The 19711-nt window shown below is 45.5% G+C and overlaps 1 protein-coding gene across 1 annotated transcript; it reads left to right on the forward strand.

The window, feature by feature from the left end:
- The first annotated feature begins 1760 nt into the window (after nt 1–1760).
- REELD1 (reeler domain containing 1) lies at nt 1761–12472 on the forward strand. Its single transcript, XM_060098166.1, has 6 exons — nt 1761–1968; nt 4095–4251; nt 5533–5696; nt 8858–9191; nt 10643–10706; nt 11867–12472. The coding sequence occupies exons 1-6, from the start codon at nt 1761–1763 to the stop codon at nt 12470–12472; spliced, it is 1533 nt and encodes a 510-aa protein (XP_059954149.1).
- The last annotated feature ends 7239 nt before the right edge of the window (nt 12473–19711 follow it).

Below are 19711 nucleotides of genomic sequence, written 5' to 3' on the forward strand. Positions count from 1 at the left end.
GGGGCTGTCTATGTGGCCCCTCTGAAAGGAGATGAGAAGGGCCCTGGGTCTCCTCAGCTGAGAATATGCTTTTACAGCTCCTTGTTTATCATCTTCTAATGTGTCTGGAAATCGGTAGGAATGGCCCCTTGTGCGGTAGGGGTTTTGACTTTTACTGCCTTATGGAGAACAAACCTAGCAGAGAAAGGTATTGTCTGAGGACTCTTAGGACAAGTCCAAGAGATTCCCATTATACAATAGATCATACTCTGGTCCCCTGTGTTTGGTCAGCGTAAAGGTGGCGATGGTGTGTGTAGATAGGATGGCAGTAGGTGACGTGATGATTTGGTTGTATGGTTTACCTCCTTAGTCTAACTGCTTTTATAGCTAATTTCACCAAATTTTTACATTTTATTTTTACCTTTTAAAATGAGCTTATTAGAGAGGAGAGCTGTTGTTGCTTTGCATGGCTCCTTAGATCACAATATTAGCAGAACTTTTAAAATACATGTACCTAGGACTATAAAAACAAATAGCTATTTTTTTAAAAATGCCAACTAGTCCTGAATTTTTACTCAGAGAGCTTTTCATCTGTCTTATTTGCTATTTCTCACTTTACTTTCATCTGTGAATTTCTTTGACAATCAACTTTTAATTCTTTTGGATGGACATCCGAGGTGTAAACAAAAATATTTACTCTATAAATGTTACTTTGCCCAAACATTTTATTCTATTTCTGAGCCAGGTTTTTTGTGGGTTTCTTTTTTTTCCCCAGTATATTTAACAAAGTATAGAGTGGATGGGCTTGGGTATAACTTTCTCTGTTCATCTTCTCTGTGAGAAAGGAGTGAAATAATTAAAAATCATCAACAGGAGAAAGGACAGGAGTTATCGAAGCATTGCAAATTTAGCAGTCTCCTCTAAATAACTGATCGTTGGCAGAAGGTATGTAGCCGTTAACTCTGTAATCTGCAATTAGAGAGATAAACCAAGTCACCATATGCCAGGCTGCCTGCCCATATTGGAATATTGGGTGTCTCATTTCAGCAATAATATATTACAGCTCAGATTGTCCTTGGATATCAGACAGTTTGTAAGAAGTCCACATTAGGATTCAAACATTTTCTGATCTTTTTTCTTTGATGTAATTAGTATAGCCTCTCTTTAAAAAGAAACATTCTTACAAAAAAATTACAAGAAGTGAGGTTTTAAAAAAAAGGGTTTAGAAATGAAATACTTCCTACAGTCTGGCACATTTTTTTTTTCTTGTGGTTTCATTTTTCACATTTAAACTTTAATTCAATTGAAATTCCTTTTAGTTAAAAGTTGTTTTAGCTATATTTATTGATCATTTCCACATTGATTTTTTTGGTTTTTTTAAAATGCCATTTAAAAGAGATATACTTTTGTTTTTAACAGAAGTATAGTTGATTTACAATGTTGTGTTAGTTTCAGGTATACAGCACAGTGATTCAGTTATACATATACATCTATTTTTATTCAGATTATTTCCTTTATAGGTTATTATAAAACATTGAGTACAATTCCCTATGCTATTACAGTAGGTCCTTGTTGGTTATCTATTTTATGTATAGTAATGTGGCACATCTTTTTGATCTTGACCTTGAGTGCTTACAATCTGGGGAGGTGATACCAAAGGTATTTCAGGTTTAAAGGCAGTGTGGGATTCAGGTCAGGCACATTCAGAAGGACATCATATCGTTTTCCCAAATAGCATCTGAATTTAAGCTGCTGTTTCTCAGGGCACAGGAAAGGGGAGGATGAGGGTCCCCGCTGCCCTCTCAGGCTGGGCTTGTGCCGCTCTCTGCCTGGCATCCAGCTCCTCTGCCTTTTCCCATGGGGCTGTCTCGGTGGCCTGTGTGGACATGCAGCCCAAGCACATTCCAGCCCAGCCTCGGAACCCCAGGACCCCCCACATCACCATTCTCACTGGCAGTTCTTCCAACTCACCGGGTGACATGGCTTCGGGTATGTATGGGAGAGGCTTTGAGAGCCCCCCAGGAGCCCCTGGGCCCTAGTGACAAATTCCAAGTTGTGTTTGTCCCAGGTAGGAGTTTCCTGGGCTAAAGTTTGGCTTAATCTTAAGAAGAAATTATGTAGCCAAAAATAAGTATGAAATATTTGTGGGTTTAAAAAAATTTTTTTTATTGACGCATAGTTGATTTACAATGCTGTATTAATATCTGCTGTGTAGTAAAGTGACTCAGTTATTCACATATATACATTATTTTTTATACTCTTTTCCACTATGGTTTATCACAGGATATTGAATATAGTTCCCCGTGCTCTACAGTAGGACCTTGTTGTTTATCCATTCTATATGTAATGCAGAATGTGCATCTGCTAACCCCAAACTCCCAATCCATCCCTCCCCACACCCGCCTCCTCCGTGGCCACCACAAGTCTGTTCTCTATGTCTGTGAGTCTGTTTCTCTTTCGTAGATAGGTTCATTTGTGCCCTATTTTAGATTCTACATGAAAGTGATATCATATGGTATTTGTCTTTCTCTTTCTGACTTATTTCACTTAGTATGATAATCCCTAGTTGCAGCTATGAAGCATGAAATATTTGTATCATGAAACTCATATAACTAATCTCGATATTGATATTAATCTTTATAAGAGAGGAGGGCACAAATGGCCTTATAATAAAAGAATTATTTTGTCTTTATTATAAGGTATGAATATAGTTACCCTGAACAAACATCACATATCAAGGATGTGTAAGAAATAGACTTGTTTCCTCCTTATTTAAAACTAAAATTATTTGAGGAGTGAAAAGAGCATTTCCTGCTATTTTAGTTCAGGTGCCTACAAATTCAGAGCGAGAACTTGAGTGCAGGTGGTTTATTTGGGGAGTGATCCAGGAAGCATAGATGAGAGAGAGGGAAAGGGTGACAGGGAATAACGAAACACTAATAAGAGGTGTCAAATAGAGTGGGTTACAGCTGTGGGCAATGCACAGGGGCCCAATTCCAGTGGGGACCCTCTGAGAAACCACGGGAAACACACCTGTGAATCTTCCTTTGGGAGGATGGAAGAGGGTTATTTATTGGTTGAGGGTAGCCCCCCCAGGGTGTTTCCACCATCCATCCCACCTCCCAACACACATACACACACTTCAGAGTCACACCTGCCCACCTTGGACCAAACTCCCAAGATGCCAGCTGGAAAAAGCAAGAAAGACAGCTACTCATGCAGAGTGAAAGAAGTCAGAAAGAGAAAAACAAGTACCATATATTAACGCATGTATGTGGAATCTAGAAAAATGGTGCAGATGAACCAATTTGCAGGGCAGGAATAGAGAGATGAACGTAGAGAATGGGCGGGTGGACTCCATGGGGGAAGCGGAGGGTGGGATGAATTGGGAGATTGGGATTGAAATAGATACACCACCGTGTGTAAAACAGAGAGCTAGTGGGAACCGGTGGTATATAGTGCAGGGAGTGCAGCTCAGTGCTCTATGATGACCTAGAGGGGTGAGATGGCAGGGTCACTGGGGCTGCCCCAACTAGAGTGTCTCTACAGGGGGGACTAAAAAAAATTGTCCCAACTCCCCTCTGTGCTGTTATCCATGGTTCAGGAATGTGTGATGTCCCTCCTCCCTGCGCACAGATGAACCTTGGCCAATCTCTCCAGGAAGTTCTCACTAGGGAACAAAAGAGCTACTGGGGGCTTCCCTGGTGGCGCAGTGCTTGAGAGTCCGCCTGCCGATGCAGGGGACATGGGTTCGTGCCCCGGTCTGGGAAGATCCCACATGCCGCAGAGCGGCTGGGCCCGTGAGCCATGGCCGCTGAGCCTGCGCTTCCGGAGCCTGTGCTCCCCAACGGGAGAGGCCACAACAGTGAGAGGCCCACGTACCGCAAAAAAAAAAAAAAAAGAGCTGCTGGTGGGAGAGTCGGGAGAGAGACTGAGTCAGTTTGCTGTACAGCAGAAATTAACACCGCATTGTAAATCAACTATAATTCAATAAAATGTTTTTAAAAATTAAAAAAAAAAAAAAGAGAGAGAGACAGAGGCAGGCTCACCGTGGACACTTCCTGGGCCTGAGCAGAGCCACTGAGGGCTCCGTGCTTCGGCTTATTGTCCACCAGACGGGTGTGATCATGACATCACCCACCTCGTAATGTTGCATAAGGACGAAGGAGCCAGTATCTGCCAACTGCGTGGACCAGTTCCCAGCAACCGTAAGCATCACACAAGCATCATCGTTCCTCAGAAAGACCGTGGCTTTGTCCTTTTCCCTCACATGTACCAAGAAAGCGAACTTCTTTTATTCTTATTATTATTTTTTGGTTTTTAAGAAAGGGTATGTATTCCTCAGTTTCTTTCCCTTACACCCTCATATACAGAAGAGGGAGGTTGTGCCCAAGTGTGGAGACATCCAGACCCCATGGTTGTCCCCTCTGCACTGGGGAACGTGAGAGATGAGGTGTGTGTCCCCCGTCCCTCAGGGTCCTCTTCCCTTCCATCCATTCCTGGTGGCCTAACGCAGCAGGAAGGACACACAAGGAGGACAACACTGTGCCCTGATGACTCTGCTCATCTGGAAAGGCCAGGACACTCGACTGTTGGTGTAACTGGCTCCTGCCAGGACTTTGGTTCTAATGCAATGGAGGTGTGGTGCCTGAAGGCCTTCAATCTGTACAGTGACTTTTATTTCTCAAAGCCCCTCCGTTTGTATTTTTAGATTTACTGTCATAGCTGCTCTGTGCTACAGAAGAAGTAGTTCAGAAACTGTTATCTCCCTTTGGCAGAAAAAGGAGCTGAGTCACTGGTCAGAAGCATCTCTCAAGTCCTCCTACATTTTCTCACCTCCCAGGATCCTTTCCCACCATAACCTTGACATGACAACGAACCATGACTTTTACTTGCCCCTTAACTCTCTGGGTGATCTCAGCTAAATTCATCACATTTTTATAACTGCCTTCTGACTACTTACAGTGAGAAAAATGGTGCTTGCCAATAATCCCTAATTCGGTGAAATTTGGGTGAGGATGAATGAGATCATGTTGGTGCAAATGATTTTTACTGAAGAAAGGCATTATGTATTCAAAATATAATTTAGAATAGGAATGATTTACCTCTCATTTTCAATAGCATTTACAATTCCAATAGGATTACACAATTTTACAACAGATTTATAAAATTTTCAATGCAGGGTGTAATTCAATTCATGACATACCAGTAATGGCGAATGATCACAGTTGAAGATGAAACCTTTTGAGTCGACGGTTCTAGAAGACACCTTTTAGTCAAAAGGAGCTTCTTAATGATTGCATTTATTCAGGAGGGTAATTGATTTGTACCTATTGTCTCCTATTTTAATTATTTGCTGCTATTGAGCTTTTGTTTTTAAAAAGAATGAAGTCACCCGAGGGAGTAACACAATCATCTCTCTCTAAGTTCTATCCATGTAGACTTGGGTTCTTCTTTATCTTCTTGTTTGTTCTCTCCTTTCTATCAGGGTGGCCCGAGGTACGATTTAAGGGAAACGAAATCCTCGAATCACTCTGCTTTCTTTCTCCACAGTTTATCAGTGGTCCAGTCATATTTTGTTTACTGGGCGAGGATTGAATCATCTGTCATGTCTCAACAGACACACAGTAGATCTAGTTCCGACAGCCACGTGGAGTCTGGCTCACCTATGCCAGGCCCTGGGCAGAGGCCAGAGGGCAGGGAAGGAACCGCCCCAGGTGCAGCTAGCCGCTGCATTCACCAGCCTGGTTGGCAGCCTTATTTTCACAGTTACTAATTTTCACTTAAGAGTGACTCCAGCCAGTGTCCGGTTCCTGGGACCCAACCAATAGACACCTGCCTTGGGAGTGTCAACAGTCCCTGGGGCTGTGATCCCACAGCCATGGGTGTGGGTCGGGAGGACTCTTGCAAGTTCAGGGTTCGTTGCAGCAAACACACTCTGCCCGGCTCAACCTCACAGGTGAAGGTGGGCCATGAAGCATTGGAACTGAGCTGCAAAACCAAAAAAATAGCCATACGCCTTCCCCCACTCCCACACTTAACAAATCACCACGATATTTCAGCCGTTTTCCCCAGACCCCTGAGGCTGCACAGGGAGCACCAGAAAGAAATAAACTTTTTTTCTTTTTTTATGTAAGTTCATCCAGTTTTGATTGTTACTTTCCAAGGTAGGTAGATGGCTCTTTGCAGCCTGGGTTGTAGAACAGAATCAGGAATGAGAGGCTGTTTCAATGGCAATGGTTGTTTTTCCTGGCTCACCAAGTGACTTTAGATTCCATTGGCCCATGAACTTCTGAGAAAACAAACAAACAAAAACAGACAATGAAAAAAACCCTAACCAGCTAGAGAATGTCTGATCCACCTGAAAATTCCTGGTGAAATGGAACTCATTTTCGTTATTTATATCTAGTTAAGTGCTCTGAACAGATGCCTTCATAAAGGCATCCAATCACCTGCACAGAAGATCCAACCTTTGATCCATTCAATTCCACTTTCCTTTCCGGGCTAACATGGTGAGGACGGGATCCGATATGAATCCCTGACTTTGCTAGTCTAGCAGACCCAGGCTCAGAGCCAACCCTGGGCCACCCTCCATCTCTGCCTGTGACCAAAACCTTTGTTTTCTCCACATTGCCCAGCACTGCTCTTCCAACCTTTTCACCAAGATACTCCTAAAAGCAGAGAAAAGGTCTCAGGGTCTGAGAGGGTGGCCTTAAGAAGACCCTGCAAATCCAACATGGGTTTGAAGTCTCCTGTTTCATGTTATAAATCATGCGAATGTTGCATTCTGATCCCAGGCATGTTTGTTTTAAGATGAATATGAATATCAGTGAGGCTTCAGGAAGATGGGTCCCGTTGATACTGTAAAGTCGCTCAGATGGTTGACCCTGCTGGCACCTTGTCCCCTGGGGGGTGGCGGACTCCAATCTGAGCAGTTACAGGGTAGACCCCTCATCATGCTATTCACATTCCTCCACTTTGCTCCTGCCTGTTTTCTTACCCATTCCTCTACACAAACCCCAGTGCTTCCCAAGGGAAAAACGAATGTGTGTGTGTGTGTGTGTGTGTGTGTGTACATGCGCACACATTGGGGGAGGTGTCATCGAACAAAGTTAAATGGATTTTTTAACTGTAAGAAGACTTCAGCTGGCAAATGTGAGTGACAAATTGTCCCATTGGGAAGATAGTATATTGTATCTCTCAAACTTATTTTCCAGCAGAGCCTTGGAACACTTTGGGATCCTACCCAACCTCACTAGGCATGACCTACTTTTATATCTCCATGTTTTGCCTTCTGACATTTCCTTAAACGGAACTGTTCCTCATGATGAACTATTTACCTTTCCAGGAGCGATTCAAATATCTCCTTTGTGAGCCTTTTCCCTTTACTTCTTGGTAGGCAAATGTAATTGCTTTCTTTTTTTTTTTTTTTTTTTTTGCGGTACACGGGCCTCTCACTGTTGTGGCCTCTCCCGTTGCGGAGCACAGGCTCCGCATGTGCAGGCTCAGCGGCCATGGCTCACGGGCCCAGCCGCTCCACGGCATGTGGGATCCTCCCAGACCGGGGCACAAACCCGTGTCCCCTGCATTGGCAGGCAGACTCTCAACCACTGCGCCACCAGGGAAGCCCTGTAATTGCTTTCTTTAGCTCTGGTATTGAAGCTCTCATCACACTGCGATTTATAAGGTTAGGCATCTAGGAGTCCGTCCCCTAGATTTTGAATTCAGAAACAACAGTTGGCAATCAGCATCACTTCTGCCTCCCCAGCACCTGGAATGATGCCCAGCATGCAGTGGGTCTGCAGAAAGTGTCTGAAAGCATTTAGAGTTCAGGCAGGAGTTAAAACTGTCAGAATTTTTGCTAAATTCTGCGTGTCTGTGTAAGCCTTCTTTATTTTTCACTTCAATCTCAGTCTTTTTGAGTAATGAAGACATTAGAACAAAGTGTCACACACACACAAAAAGAGAGAGAGAGAGAGAGAGAGAGAGAGAGAGAGAGAGAGAGAGAGAGTGAAAGAAAGGATTCAGTCCAACCCAGTTGGAGCCCTGGCCAGAGAAACTTCTGTTGGCACCGTTTTTTGAACAACATCATGGTCGCCCTACTCATCATCGTGGTAAACACGTAGTGCAGGTCGCATCTGTACCAGGCACTGTGCTGCATGCGTTTACATCAATGATTTCACTTTACCCCTGCTACAGTCCTAGGCTGTAGGTACCATTACTGGTCTCGTTTTGCAAAAGAAGAAACTGACACTCTGGAGGACTTACCCCAAATCAGGAATTAGCAGAGTGAAGAGCTGAACCCAGACAATGATTCCAAAACCTGTGCTTGTTTGTTTGCTGCCCTCTGTGAAGCTGTTTCTAATGCTCTGGGCCATCATGTCAGCTCATCACAGATGGGAAAGGAGACAGTGGAGGGCAGTGATCCCACCTCTGCCCATAGCAGAGGCTTGAGTCCTTACCATCACTGGGGAAACTTTTTGCATTAATATACTATGGCAAGAATGATCTAGGGCTTTAAAAAATCTGTGATTTGTGGGATTCCATTTTATTTTCTAGCTAGAAGCAGGTTTTGGCAGAAGTGAGAAAACATAGAGTGGTCACAGCGGTTTCTATATTCTCTGATTGGTGACTGTCAAGAATGCACAAGCCCAGAAGGCTAGGAGTTTACTCTTTAAAAAGACATGAGAATTCAGGTGCTTTGCTGCTTGGTCAGGAGTTTCTATTACTGAGCAAATCATCTTTATGGTGATGCTTTTGAGTGGTTCACACTTAATGGTCTGTCCTCAGGCACGTTAAAGTCTCTGGCATTCAGTCCATTGTCCTGGCTGTGTGTGCTAATGGATAAAAGGAACGATTTCTCCTTCTCTCCCTGTAGTGTCTCTGGGCCTCCGCTTGGCCCCCAGGGTCCCCGTCACTCTTCCTCAGCAGCGCACAGATATCTCTGCTGTGGCCGTCCCTGGAGCTGCAGAAGGGGACAGCTTAGATCCTGTTCCTGCCAATGTTCAGGTGACAGAATTTCCTGGGGCTGCAGAGACTCCATTCCAAGCATCTTCACACATAGCTGCCATAGTCAGCGATGGCCACCAGCCCAGTGGGGACAGCAACCGAACCCTGGAACCATCCCTGGACGTTCGTGGGCTGGAGAGGTTCATGGCCATCAGAGGATTCTCCTCAGAGAGCTTTGCTTCCAGCCCTAGCACCCACCACAGGTAATGGGCCGGGGGGTGGGCCATTTGGGACAGGTGGTGGGATGAGGCCAAACACAAGGGTGCTGAGGAAATGGGACCTTCTTGGAGTCAGACAGAAAAAGATCTCAACCATATTTATTCTTAAGTATGTGAGAAACACTGATAGTAGAAAAGCCACTGGTCAGAAGAGCTGGATATATAAATTACCTGGGGAAACTGTACTGTCTTGGACAGGGTGAGGTCTCTGAGATGCTGCTATAAATAAAATAAAATATAAATATAGGTTTTATATTTTAGAGACATACATTTATAATATGTAAATATATATAATATATAAATATAAATTATATAAATCAATAAAAGCATTCACTGAGTCTTTGCTGCCATCTTCACACACCACCCGCCCCCATTCCCTCTCCAACTCCAAACTCCAGTGTTTCCAACAAATGTAATTTTATCAGTATACACAGCAGTGACAGGAAACGTTGCTTTTGTTTGTTTGTTTGTTTGTTTGTTTGTTTGTTTGTTTGCTGCGTTGGGTCTTCATTGCTGCCCGCAGGCTTTCTCTAGTTGTGGTGAGTGGGGCTCTTTGTTACGATGCACAGGCTTCTCATTGCAGTGGCTTCTTTTGTTGTGGAGCATGGACTCTATAGGCACGCAAGCTTCAGTAGTTGTGGCTCGGGGGCTCTAGAGCGCAGGCTCAGTAGTTGTGACGCACGGGCTTCGTTGCTCCGCCGCATATGGGGTCTTCCCAAACCAGGGATCGAACCCATGTTCCCCGCATTGGCAGGCGGATCCTTAACCACTGCGCCATCAGGAAAGCCCCAGGAAACGTTTCTTTTTGATTATCATACGAAGTGACATAAAGTCAGAGAAAGACAAATACCATATGATATCACTTATATGTGGAATCTAAAGACAATAATGCAAATGAACTTATTTACAAAACAGAAACAAACTAACAGACGTAGAGAATGAACTTATGGTTACCAGTGGGGAAAGGCAGATTGAGAATTTGGGATCGACATGTACACGCTGCTCTATTTCAAATAGATAGAAAGATTTTAGCACAGGGAACTCTGCTCAGTACTCTGTAATAACCTAAATGGGAAAAGAATTTGCAAAAGAATAGATACATGTATATGTAAACTGAATCACTTTGCTGTACACCTGGAATTAACACAGCATTGTTAATCAACTATGCTCCAAAATAAAATAAAAATAAATTAAATAAATTAATTTCTGAAGGAAAAATCAAACAAACAAAAAAACCTGGTGGCAAAGTAGGTAGGTAGGAATAAAGATAAAATAAAATTGGTCATGAATTAATAATTTTTGAAGCTGGGTGGTAAATATTTGGGGGTTCATTATATTATTCTACTTGTTTATTTTGAAAATTTTTATAATAAAAGATAAGACAAAACCCCCAATACTTAGGGGCTCCTTCTAAGCCTTTTTTCCCTTCCCTTTAGGACTCAGAATGATCCAAGCTTTGATTCATTGGAAACTTGCCTACCCTCGGATAGGGATGAACAGGTAACAGCCAAGTTGTGCATGGACAGTGAGTTTGGTATTTTTGATGCCAGAGCAGGAAGTTCCAGGCTGGGAAATCAGAGCTATTAGACTAGTAGCCAAAATCAGAGAGAAGGAGGCAAGGGTATGATATATACACAGCATCTTTTTCCAATCAATATCAGCCTTTTCATTATACACAGCGTCTCTGAAGTTATTGGCAATTGTAGAAATTGATGGTTTTGGTGAGTTGTTTTCCCACTTAGCTTCAGTTAATAAGCCCTCTCTCCTCCTCCCCCCACGCTGTCCTTCATAATGTTGCCCTCAAAATACCATGTATGGTCCCAGAGGTTAGATCAATGGGCAATATAAAATATACATGCCCAATGATATACTATTCCTTTGAACTCTTAAAAGGAACACAAAATAAAACATGGTATAATATCCTTACTCAAATTTATTGGAACCTACAGCAAGATTCAATGGTCCCTCTTGCATAAAAAGACACACTCAAAGCTTTCAGCCATTGGAGATGACTGTCACCATATTGGTCTAGAAGCCTCTTAAACGACCCTAAGTTTATTCTTGTAAGTGGCCTCCATGATCTCTCAGTGGAGTTTCCATTAGCTTCCCCATCCCCATCAATAACAAGTGCATGCTTATCTGCATGGACATTTTCCTCTGAGCTCTTTTTTTTAAAATTAATTTATTTAAATATATTTATTTATTTTTGGCTGCGTTGGGTCTTCGGTGCTGCGCGTGGGCTTTCTCTAGTCGCGGTGAGCAGAGGCTACCCTTCCTTGCGGTGCACGGGCTTCTCATTGCGGTGGCTTCTCTTGTTGCGGAGCACGGGCTCTAGGCGCACGGGCTTCAGTAGCTGTGGCTCGTGGGCTCTAGAGCACAGGCTCAGTAGTTGTGGCGCACGGGCTTAGTCGCTCCGCGGCATGTGGGATGTTCCCGGACCAGGGCTCGAACCCGTGTCCCCTGCATTGGCAGGTGGATTCTTAACCACTGCACCACCAGGGAAGTCCCCTCTGAGCCCTTTTAAGAGCAGGCATGAGGCTGGGTTTTCAGCTGCGATCTGGGATTCTCTAAGGAACTCAGGTTAGTTGCAAAGTTCCGTGGCTGCTTGGGGGGGGGTAGACCAGCCCCTTTGATTTCTCTTTTTTCCTTCGCTTTTCTAGGACAAGATGAAGGCCTCAAATAGGAGGGTGATGAGGCCTCCTCTGTACACTGTCCATCTTTCCTATCCTCGCCTCTGGTCCTCTGGGGCACTCACTGGACATGGGGCCAGGGCGGCCAATCCAACCCCTGTCCTCCACACCTCTGCCACCTCCAGGCCACCCACTGCCAGTGGCCAGCCAGAGGCATCAAGACCCTCTGCCAGCTTCCTTCCTCAGTCAAAGCACAAGGGGCCCAAAGTGAGGGAGGGCAATGGAGAGAGTGGCGTGGGACACCCCAGGAAGACCAACCCAAGGCCTGAGCTTGGGCAAGACGCAGCCAGGGCCCCTTTGGGGATCCAGCTCGGGACTCTGCAGCTGGGAATCCTGCTTTGCCTTTCAGCTGCTTTGGGCATGGCCGTGGCTGTTGGCCTTCGCTACCTGCATACCCAGTCTTGCCACAAGCAGACAGAAGGATCCTTTAGTGCGCCTGCTGGGGACGCAGCTGCCAGGAGTGATGGAGGCGAGATCGTGCAGGTCAGGAGGACTGGGGAGAAGAGTTTTGTTCTGGTTGAAGCAGAATACAACGGGGTCACTCCCTCTGTGGGTAGCAAGGAAACAGTCCTCTGAGAAGGCTTCTCAGTGTCCCCCTTAGACCCTGCAGAGTGTCTCAGCCAGAACAGAGTTACTGAGACTAGCTGATGAGGACAGGCATGCACTGCGCCTCCCATCAGGGAACAGTTAGTGGAGGGAGCAGCAAAAGGACAGTTTTATCAACAGAGGGAATTATTTTCCGGCTTTGTTGTCTTAACATCTGTAATTTAGCAGCTTTTCTTTCTTTCTTTCTTTCTTTTTTTTTTAGCAGCTTTTTTTTTTCTTTTTGCAATTAGACGGTCTGTTTGAACACAATGAACACAATGAATATTGTATAACCTGCTCATTAACTAGACTCCCGTGGCCACTGAGCTTCCTCCGTTGCCTTAAGGAACCCACAGAAATAGAACTTCTGTGCCTCCTCAGCGTGTCAGCCTCATCGACTCTCTTTGAAAAAAAAGTAACGTGGAGGTTGAGTCTCTTGCAAGAAAAAGGACTGCAGCCCTCCCTTTGCCTCTTCAACCGTCCCCCCCAAAGAAGTTCTGTTTTCCAAACTGGAGTTCAAAGGTGGCTCTGATGTCGTTGCCTGGGTGAGTGCAAGGGTATTCAGCCTTCTTGGACACTCAGAAGCCTGGCAAATCTGCCATGGAAATGGATCCAAAGCAAGGAAGAGTTTAGAGAGTTTGATTACCCACATCTGTGGGAAAACATACATGCAGCAGGAGGCCATAAACACCAGAGAGGGGTAAGCAAGCCTCTTCATCAGGGGTAAGTGGATCTGAGATCACCCATGCATTTACACTTGATGAGAGACTTATGTATCCCAGAGACTAGCAGACATCTTGCCTTTTGTGAAAGGTCAGGCTGAAGAAAATGATGATACCAGCACAGTTTGAAGAAGAGTCTTTACCGGTCTAAGAAAGCAAGATGGACGAAGACCATCTACCCGCCCTCGTGACTTTATGAAGATCACTTTGATTTAGCAAGAGTCCCATAGGTACTACACGAGGTCAAAACAACATGTGTGAATATAAGTCTCGAATATGCTCACCTAATATAACACAATGGAATTAGCTGCCTTTTCAAAGGTAAACCTATTACAGAGTCACGATCCATTTAAATGTGGAAACAAAAACCACTATACGTTTGGAAAGGGTATTTCTTGATGGAGCACCTAAATCGTGCAGGTACTGTGCTAAGAACTGTACATTTATTTTCACATTTAATTCTCACAATAACTTCATGAGGAAGAATTTCAGTAAACCGTTAAAGAGAAGGAGACATTCGTGACATCTCGATTCAACAAAAACATTTTTAAAACTTGGGTGTGTAGGAAAGAGCTGCTTCTGCTTCTCCAGCCCCTGTTAGCGCACTGGGCATCGCTTCCGACACTCTCTCCGTCTGGATTCTAGGCTTGACAGATCTGTCCCCTGACTTCAGTCAAGCGCTTCATTGGGCACGTGGAGACCTAAGTAATTGTATGTTCACAAATGAAGGTGTTCTAGGCATGCTGTGGAAAGAGACACATGTACTGTACTCCAGTTGGGGCCACAGATATCCCTCCTACATACCCCACCCTCCCCAGGGATGCCCCCCGCCAAGATGCAGAAGACAAGCCGTCTCACTAGTGGAGAGCTCCCATCTGGCCAGGTCACATCAGAGCTGGGTGCACCACATATACACGACCTTCCAGATCTTTCCTGTCCAAGAGGATATTATCCCGTGTAAACAGACTGTTTTGATGATCTATTGCTGTGAAACAAACTACCCCTTAACCCAGTGCTTTAAAACAACACCTACCACTGATGGTCTCACGTGACGCTGGGGTTGCCTGGGCTCAGCTGGGCAGCTTTTCTGCTCTGCCTGTTGTCAGATGGGCTGGAACAGCCCAGATGACTCACTCACGGGGCTGGCAGTTCATGCTGGCTGCCGGCTGGGTACTCACTGGGGCTGTGGATGAGTGTGGGAAACAATTTGCTTCTCCTCTTCGTGGCTTCTTACTACATAGTGGCTGGGTTCCCAGAAGGAGTGTCCCAGGCAGACAAAAGGAGAAGCTGGGCATCTTGTAAGGCTCAGCCTGGGAAGTAACACGGTTTTACTCCCGCCACGTTCTGGTGGTCACAGCATGTCACAGCCCTCATCCTTCCAAGGGAAGGGCAACAGATTTCAGTTTTCAAAGGAAGAAGTGGCAAAGGAGTTGAAGCTATGTTTAATTCACTGCATCGCTGGTTAGACTGCTGACCTGCCACGGGGCTTGTGTGAGAAGAGACAGGCTGCTCATCTTCAGGAGATGCCATGGGTCACCCTCCCTGCAAAGCATCAAAGGGGCCGAGGGAACTCTCCAGGCTTTAGGGGGTTTTGTTTGTTTGTTTGTTTTTGCGGTACACGGGCCTCTCACTGTTGTGGCCTCTCCCGTCGCGGAGCACAGGCTCCGGACGCACAGGCTCAGCGGCCATGGCTCACGCGCCCAGCCGCTCCGCAGCATGTGGGATCTTCCCGGACCGGAGCACGAACCCATGTCCCCTGCATCGGCAGGCGGACTCTCAGCCACTGCGCCACCAGGGAAGCCCTTGTTTGTTTTATTGTTTGTGTTTTTGGCCACACCGCGAGGCTTGCGGGATCTCAGTTCCCCGACCAGGGATCGAACCCATGCCCACGGCAGTGAAAGTGCTGAATCCTAACTGCTGGATGGCCAGGGAATTGCCCAGGCTTTAGGGTTTAGGCACCTCCTCTTCCCCAGCTGGGAACTCCAGATCAGGCACGATAGTGTCAGGGTACAGAAGAGTCACCAGACTTATGAGCCTCAGCTTCCTCATCAGAGATAAATGGATCACAGAATGATTTACCCCTTTTGGCTGTTGTGAAGAGTAAATGCATGTTGGACACTTAGCTGCCTCTAACCGACATGCCATTGTTATTAGCATCATCCTGCAGCTGCGACAGTATCTTTAAATCTAGTCCATTTAGAGAAGTCCTATGGCCACCAAACATGTGATTCCCTGTCCGCGACAGTGTCTCCCCCTGTGCCCCTACTGCTCCAGCCCAGCCAGTGGAGGCCTCACAGCATTGGTCGTCATGGCAGCCATTGGCTACAGTTCCTGCTGGGGTCAGACATTTTTTGCTGAGACATTCTGAGTAAACTCCGTTTTTGGAAGGGTGGCTGGAATCCCCAAGCCTGAATTCAGGACACATAAAACCCCTCCGTCACTGTGATCTTGAAGGTCCTCTAAGCCTGGCTTCAGAGAAGCCCCAGAGGAGCGTGAGCAGGCAGTGTTCATTTAACCTGAAGGCACTTACTAAAGCACAAAGCCCTTAAAAGTTATAAAAAGGCAAAGGACTCAAATGCAGCATCTTAAAATAACTTTTTTTGTTTTGTGGGAACAGCTAGAGAATTGCTCAGCCAACCACTTCTTGGAGAAGGAAGTTTGGGGCTAAAGACACATTTCAGGGAAAATAACAGAAAAACAATTGCTAAAAACTCTATTTTAAACAAACGGTTTTACATCTATTGTGCTCATTTCATAAGCACAGATCGGGGCTAGGGGTGGGCTTTAACCTTTTTACATTCAGAGACTATTTTTGATATTTCTAATTAATTTCTCCCCTTGGATACAATAATTTTGGTAAATCACAACTTAACGCTTAACTGTAGCCTGGCTGAGCTATCTCGCTGTCAAGGCTGTCTGCATTAATTTGCTGTTACAATGTTTGTTTTCTTTTTAAAAAAATTCTAATTAACAACAACAACAAAAAAATGGATCAACAAGCCAGTAAATATTTAAACAAGTGTCACGTTTTATTTGAAATGTTGTCTGGGAAGAGCTGGCAATTTATGAATAAATTACAGATAGCATACCTTCTCCCAGTCTTGGACTTCCGGTATCAAAAAGTGATCCAAGCCTTTCTGGAATGCAGGCTCTGTGATTTGATTTCATGTCACCCCGACGTATTCCCCTCTTCTAAAAATGGTGTGTGGCAAGGAATTTCTTCTATTCAGGTGAAATGAATTTGCATTCATTTGTTTTATTAAACTTGAGCATTTCTCCATTTTCTTAAGCTATTCAGAACTCAGCTCCATCTGGCCTTTAGGGGTTTGCAAAAACAGCCATAATCATCTCTGGCTTAGAATATCAGGAGGGCCTTTGCGACGAAAGGCTGGCTGATGTTTTGTGGGTTTGTTCTGTTCTTTAAATGCAAAAAGAAAAGCGAACGTTTTGAGACTCCGCTCCTTTGAGCAGATGGGTGGAGTGGCCGAGACAACTGAAGTCTGGCAAATGTCTTTTGGTTTTTGTATTTTGCTTTTAAAACATAAATCGTCCAGGCTACACTCTCTCCACATTCTCTAAGGGCTTTCCATCTTGCTCAGAATAAAATGTCAATATCCGGACTGGGCTGACCAGGTACTGTGAGACGCGGTCCTCCGACCACCTTCTTGCATATTCCCCAAGTTTCCAAGAATGGTTCAGGGATGCTGCACAGCTCCATCCAGCTCCCTTGGTCTGGCTGCTCTTCTTGTCTGGAAACTGGTTCCCCCCAGACCTCCACAGTCTTCCGAACTTTGCTCCCATGTTGCCTCATCTGAGCAGCATCTCCTGTCCACTGCCCCCCACCACTCTCTATGCCCTTGGTTGCTTTACAATATTGACAGCACTTCTTACCTCCTGAGTCTATGCATTCATTTGTGTGTTTATTTTCGGACTCTCCTTGACTAGGATGCTTTGTAAAGGCAGAGACATGGTTTATTCATTGCTAATTGTTCCCAGTACATAGTAAGTTATCAATAAATAACAAGTGAGTGAAAAGTTCAGTGTTCGTGTTACTGTCACCACTGCCTGGTCTAGATCGAACTTGAACATGCAGCACCTTGGGCCGCTGCAGGTGCCTGGGTGTCAAGCAGTACGAGTTCCTCTCCAAAGGTGAACTAAAGAGTGCTGTGTGCCGCTGTCCCCAGGAGGGGAATATTCTGTGTCTCAGATCCAAGGCTTGGAGAGCTCTTGGTAGGGAGGAGCTGAGAATGGACTTACCCTTTCAATCTTGGCTGGGCAGAAGGTAAACTGAAAGGAGTCTTCCCACTTCACCTGTGAGCATATGTTCTTCAGTTTATGTGGTCTGGCACGGGGTTTCTCATCCTCCATGCTATCAACATTTGGGGTTGGATCATTCTTTGCTGTGGAGGACTGTCCCGTGCATTGTAGGAGGTTTAGCAGCATCCCTGGCCTCTACCCTTTAGATGCCAGGGGTACCCCTAGGCGTGACAACGAAAAGCATTCCCAGACATTGCCAGATGTCCCCTGGGGGGGCAGAATCACCCCCAGTTGGGAACCACTGGCCTAGCAACTAAGAGATGCAATGATAGGCCCTTAGATGAAGCAGCATCTCCTAAATCATTCCCATATTCAGTGACGGAGTGGGCAGTATTGCAATAGAGAACTGCAGGATTCAAACATGGGAAATGGCTTGAAAGATAATCTGACTCCGTGGTTTTGAATTTTTAATTTTGCCTATTAGGTGAGACAGTAAAGGCTGAATGCTCTAGTTGAAGGCTGAGTATATTTCCCCTTCCTCCTCACCCTATCCCAGCACCCCACCCCCCACCCCCGCCTTCTCTCTCACCTTGAGGCACTGCCTCAGAAATGCAGGGCTCCAACCAGCATGGACTGAAACCATTAACAACACCTCCTCATTAAAGATGAGGCAAGCAAGACCCCCCCCCCCCCGAGCCATCACAGTCAAACAACAAGATAGGGTCTAGGTGGTCCTCGGATTCCTGCCTCTCACCTCGACTTCCAACCCACTTTTCTTTCGCCATACTCAGCAGACCATTTATTTTCTTGGAGCATGGTGTGTGCTGTAAATATTTCAGTAGATCCAGAGACAGCCTGGAATCAAGCAGAAAAAATGGCCTAGAATGATTAATCTACAGTTACTGTTAGGACCAGAAGGATGAAGGGACTTTGGGCAATGGCCACCGCGGTGGGCTGAGGGTGTTACTGAGTCCAGGCTCATGCTGCTCGCCCCACGACAAGCCAGTAATGGAGAGATGAATTGCTGGGGCAAGGAATAGCGACTTTATTCTGAAAGCCAGCAAACCGAGATGGTGGGCTCCATGCCCAAAGAACCATCCTGCCTGAGTCAGAATTCAGGCTTCTTTTTTTTTTTAATTTTTTATTTTATTTTATTTTATTTTAATTTATTTATTTTGGCGGTACGCGGGCCTCTCACTGTTGTGGCTTCTCCCGTTGCGGAGCACAGGATCTGGACGCGCAGGCTCAGCGGCCATGGCTCATGCACGGGTCCAGCCGCTCCGCGGCACGTGGGATCCTCCCGGACCGGGGCACGAACCCACGTCCCCTGCATCGGCAGGCAGACTCTCAACCACTGCGCCACCAGGGAAACCCCCAGGCTTCTTTTATACAAAAAGTGGGAGGGAGTAAAGTCAAACACTCCCTGGTTCCCATCAGCCTCCGGAAGGGATGTGTTAATTTCCTCCTTCCTGCAGCCATTCACAGGTGGGCCTGCTCAGGATGTTTCCTGTGAGCTAAACAAAGGTATTTTAGCCTAATGCTCATGACCTGGGAAGCAGGGTTCCCAGAGATGGGCCATTATGTACAATTTAATCTTATAGGCAACATCCCTTCAGTGATTAACTTGTAATAGAATACAAAAGATTCTTCCCTATTACAAGGGAAGGAGACATGACGGAGGGAAAAGAGACCAATAGGCCCAGATAGGGAAGGTGCTGGCTGTCACCATCCACTACCCAGCTAAGAGACACCACTTTAAGATGTTTCTTTGGTTTACAGCCGCCATCTTGAACTCACTACCTCCCTTCCTCTGGGCTCCTTCATTTTCCTTCCTTCAAATAGCCCCTTGGGAGAATCTTCCCCCCATCAGCTGGTCAGAGACGGTTTCTGCCAAGGGTTTTGTGAGTTACTTGGTCGAGGAAAGAAGCTGCCTGGAGATACATTCCATTGGATATTAAAGAATGTGTTTTCCTGATTTATAGTCAGGCTAGGCAGGGTTGTCTGAGAGGCAAGGAACCAATGGGGATATCCACTTTGACTAATGATTAATTATTACACCTAAAGTGATGTTTTCCTATCATCTGATAGGCTAGAAAAATAGACTACAGCTTGCCAGGTTAGCATCACGGGTCACAGATGTTGCCTCTGCATTTTCAGATTGTATTATCCATTACAGACGGCATCTTCTCATTTAGAAACATAATTTGTTGTTCTCGCAGACAAAAAAAACCCTGACATTTCACTTGCAAGC

This window comes from Mesoplodon densirostris, chromosome 1 (genome assembly GCF_025265405.1).
Source record: "Mesoplodon densirostris isolate mMesDen1 chromosome 1, mMesDen1 primary haplotype, whole genome shotgun sequence".
Taxonomy (NCBI): Eukaryota; Metazoa; Chordata; class Mammalia; order Artiodactyla; family Ziphiidae; genus Mesoplodon; species Mesoplodon densirostris.